At 35.5% G+C, this 4729-nt stretch overlaps 1 protein-coding gene across 1 annotated transcript; it reads right to left on the bottom strand.

Annotated features, from left to right (window-relative positions):
• Positions 1–3559: 3559 nt before the first annotated feature.
• On the bottom strand, positions 3560–4498 carry LOC101520094 (olfactory receptor 4K13). Its single transcript, XM_004584868.2, has one exon. It carries the CDS (start codon positions 4496–4498, stop codon positions 3560–3562), a length of 939 nt encoding a protein of 312 aa, XP_004584925.2.
• Positions 4499–4729: the final 231 nt, after the last annotated feature.

The following is a 4729-nucleotide window of genomic DNA, read 5'->3' as shown; positions in this document are numbered from 1 at the left end:
CGCCATTTTCAGGGTACACTGCTTTACCCACATGCTCACTTTGAATTTTTTGTAAACAAAATATAGATTATGTACAGTTCAATTTTTTCTTTTTACATTATAGATTTCATCATGTTGATAGATGTTTTCATTTTCAAAATCCCACCAGCTATTATCAAGGCAATCTTGTAGTTTTCTCGTGGGTATAAGAGCAATATATTGACCTTTGTGTATTTGCTCAAGGATTCTTCTCTCCATTGTTTGACTACTTTTAAACTATTTCTGGACTTTGGGAAAAGAGGTTATATAGAAACATGAGGTTATAAATACCTCTTCCTTAGCTCCCAGATATGTAAAACAGCATTCAAATAATGCACCTAGACCATAAGGCTGCAATTCTAAAAGATTTTAATAAATAGTTCATTATTTATACTTAATTTATCATAGCAGATATTTCTCCAGTACTGCTTTTGGACTACAAAAAATATTCATTTTGATCATTCTTCCTTTAGTAGAATCTAGCAACTCCTACTTTCCCTAAACATATCAGCCTATTTTCCCAATTGTGATCAATATGGAATGTTTTGGGAAAGCAACTCTCAGAGAGGTGTCACACTTCTGTGAATTAACAACATTTTATATGTTGTTTCTTTAACTCTTGAAATTTGGAAAGATAATCCATATTTTTAAGGAAGTTAAAGACTTAGATTTTAAAGTCTGTTGTTGATCATGGATTTTAAATCATGAACAATTATTTTTTTATAAAAAAATGTCATTTATTTTTAACCAGTCTGTCTTGCTTTTTATGGAAGAGTTTAGTTCTTAATGATTAGTATGTTGTCATGTTCACTAAAAGTCTGAAATTAGTTATGGGTACTGGTAGAAAGTAGTGGTGAGAATTTGCTTTGGTAGTGGTAGAAAAATTGTTAACTTGAATAACTCTTTCGAAGACACATAACTTAAGACCACTTAGCATGAATGGAATTGGGAAGACTCTGGCTCACCTGAGTCAATTCATGTTCCTAGTGTTTACTGTCTTATTTGAAATAACGAAGAGAAAGGGAGGAAAATTATTATCACTAGGTGGCGTATGACCCCACTTGTATACTTGTATCAGGTTGATTGGTTTGTTTTGAAGTTTAGCTTATTTTTTATTTATTTAAAATGAAGAGAGCGGGTTAAAGAGAGAGAAACACACACACATTCACACACACACACACACGAGTATCTTTGATCTTCTGGGCCAGGTTGTATCCAGGAGACAGGAACTCTGTTCAGGTCCCGCACATGAGTGCCAAGGTCCAGCAATTGAGCTAGAGTGCACATCATCAGGAAGCTAGATGAGAAGCAGAGAAAGGATGGAATACCATCATGCCAAGTGGTGGTCTCAAACATCCACCCCAGATTCATTTTTTAGATTTGTTATACCAACTGATAAATTCACTTCTACAATTGGAAATGCTAATAATGTCTCCATCAAAATCAAGTAATCTTTCTATTCCAAATGAGCCAATAAATGCAGATTTTACCATTATAAATACTAAGCTTCATTTTTCTGAAAAATTGCCATTTTCTACTGTTTAAATATATAAAAGTATAGGTTTCCTTGCTTGAGATAATTGTTTCAGAGCTTTTACGGTATGTATTGATTTTTTTCTTTATCTTTCATGAAAATAAATTTCAGAAAAATAGGTCCTAAACTTGTCCTGAGGTAAATATAAATTAAGATGTATAAAAATAAGAGAAAACATAAGCTTATCCTAGATGAAACATTATAAGGAAAGCCAAAGATAATCAATTAAAACTAATTATTTAGATTTTTGCATAGTGACCAAAATACGTAAGTTACAAGGTTTTTGCATTTCAGAAATAACAAAAAGTAATACAATAGAAAATGGACTCACCAAAACTAAGAACAATTCACATGTTTTGTGCATTTTAGTATGCAGTAAAAAAACTGAAACATAATTGTATACAATGGATTCAAATAAATTATAGCATGCAATAGTACTATATAGTCAAAATAATATTTCTCCTTAAAATACTTTATAAAGGATATAGCCACTGATATAACTATATAACTATAACCACTTAGGGCCCATAATGTTTGGTAAGTTACTTCTTTTTAACATAAATGAATACCTGAATGAGAGAAATCAAGATATTTTGAGAAAAAAATGATTGTACCTATGCATGTAGTTTTTAAAATATAACAGACACATTAATTACAGCAACTTTCTCTTGGGTAAATCTCAGAATCATTATACAAAATGAATGAAGATATTTACAAAAGACTATTTATCACATGACTACTTAAATGACAAGAGAAACTCCAAGAACAAACACCACATTACTAGAGTTAGAAGCCTGAGATTTGAAGGATAGCATGACTACAACGTGATACAAGGGGAATCTGAGTGATAAAGCTCTTAAAGTCATAATTGCGATGGTTACAAAACTAAACACATTTGGCAAAATTTGCAGATGTGTGGACTACAGGGAATATTTTTCAAGTTAAAAAGTATACTTGACATGATGCAAAAAATTGATTGCAGGATTTCCTTAAGTGTCACCCTTTCCCTTCTTCTTGGAAGATCTGAACCAATTTATGCACAGTCAGGAAACAGAAGACATTTGCAGTCCTTCCCCTGGATTTTGACCCTACCACCCATCCCGAGAGACACGCTGCAGAACAAAGACTTCCCTGGCAGAGCCAAGGGTGACTCTAAAGTATACGTGGCCCCGGAAGTGAAGAATCCCTGGGAGGAGGTTTAAAATGCATTGCCAAGCCTGCCCCTACTAGGTAGGTTCTAGCCTGAAGGGAGTTCCTACTCTGAAACAACCCCATAAAATGCTGAAGGCCACAAGTCTGGTCTCTTCCAAATTTCAGTAGTCTCAGTTCTCACCCTGTTCTAGATGCCTGTCCTCTGAGCTCTTGAAGTATCTTCACATCCTGTAAGATAGTCCTATTAATGTCACAACACAGTGGTAAATCGGATTCATTTTGTTCATCCATACATTTTCTCACTCCTTGGTTATATACAGTACTAACTTTGAAGCCCACAAAAGACATAAAGAAAGGTCGTAGGTACTGTGCCTATGGCAAATCAGTCAGTAAAATCTAATATGCATTTATCAGTGCTTACTCAGAAAATAGACTTTTCTAGCTCAAAGCACTCATTAACCAATCATTGGGGCAAATAATATGTGAGCTATATCATCTCTGTATGTATTCCAAATGCATATTTCTATTAAGAACAAAAATAGCATCATTCATCTTCAAGAATTAAAGACACATTTAAATATTAATAAAAGAAGCATATAAATAAGGCTCCACAGATGAAGAAATTAAATCACAGGAGATTTATTTATATTTGTAATTTGCATAAAAGTGATTATGGTAGAATTTAGTTGTATATCAGCCTGACTGTAAAAATTTAGCCTTTAAAATTCACACATATGAAGAGAGATTCACTTTTTGAACATTGTACCAACTGTTTCATTATACAGAACTTGAAAGACAGCAGTGACTCTCTCAACGATGTCCAAGCAATAGACTGTGTTTGTACGGAAATGTCACCTAAAAAGTGTGCTTTGAATTTATATGCCGAGACCTTATTTTCTTAATGGCTGATTTTACTTCTTTATTTCTTAATGTATAAATAATAGGATTTAGAAGAGGTGTAAAAATTGTGTAAAACACAGAAAGTATTTTGTCCACAGAGTACCTACTGAAGGGCCACACGTAGATGAAGACACAGGGAGCGAAGAAGAGCGTCACAACAGTGATGTGGGCAGAGAGAGTGGAGAAGGCCTTCGAGGACCCACTCGCAGCCCGGTGCTTGACCGAGAATATGATGACCGTGTAGGAGATAAGCAAGAGGATGAAGCAGACCAGGGACAAGAGGCCACTGTCAGCAACGACCAGCAGTTGGAGGACATAGGTGTTCTTGCAGGCAAGTTTGATTACAAGGGGAAGATCACAGAAAAAGCTGTCTACAACATTGGGGCCGCAAAAGGGCAAATTTAACATGAAGGCCATCTGACTAGATGAATGGACAAATCCCACTGCATAGGAGGATAGTAACAGCCCCACGAGCACCCGTGGGTTCATAATGGTCCTGTAATGGAGAGGTTTGCATATGGCCACATACCTGTCTATTGCCATGGCTACCAGCAGCATCATCTCACTGCCACCCAGAAGGTGCATGAAGAACATCTGAGAGTAACACCCCCACCAGGAGATGGTCTTCTGTTTTCGGAGGAAATCTACAATCATCTTTGGAGTAGCAAAAGAAGCCAGGATCATATCAATACAGGACAGATTGATGAGCAGAAAATACATTGGTGTATGAAGGCGTGAGTCAAAGGCCACAGTGACCAAGATGAGAAGGTTTCCCAGCACAATCCCCACGTACACCAGAAAGAATCCCAGGAAGAATAAAATCTGAAGATTCTGAGACTTGGAAAGTCCAAGCAAGATAAATTCAGATACCACTGAATGATTTGCTCTTTCCATATTGCCAGCTTTATTCCATAATTTCCAAAATGAGAGAAAATAAGGAGCAAGCAAATTGTGGTTACTGTAAAGAAAGGGTCACACTGTCCTTTTTTGGCTACTAGATGAAGATATTTGAACTTATAAGCACTTATTATTTCTTGCAGAATTTTGTAAATCAGTGATTTCTTGAGTAGATCAATAGAATTCAAGCTGTATGTTTCTGAAAGACAAAGAAAATTTTTAAAAAGA

The sequence above is a fragment of the Ochotona princeps genome, chromosome 6 (genome assembly GCF_030435755.1).
Source record: "Ochotona princeps isolate mOchPri1 chromosome 6, mOchPri1.hap1, whole genome shotgun sequence".
Lineage (NCBI taxonomy): Eukaryota > Metazoa > Chordata > Mammalia > Lagomorpha > Ochotonidae > Ochotona > Ochotona princeps.
The sequence above is the reverse complement of the archived record's forward strand: the minus strand, read 5'-3'. Positions and strand labels throughout refer to the sequence as shown.

Excerpts from the sequence above, each read along its gene's own strand:
- LOC101520094 (XM_004584868.2), bottom strand. The coding sequence starts at position 4,498 with ATGGAAAGAGCAAATCATTCAGTGGTATCTGAATTTATCTTGCTTGGA.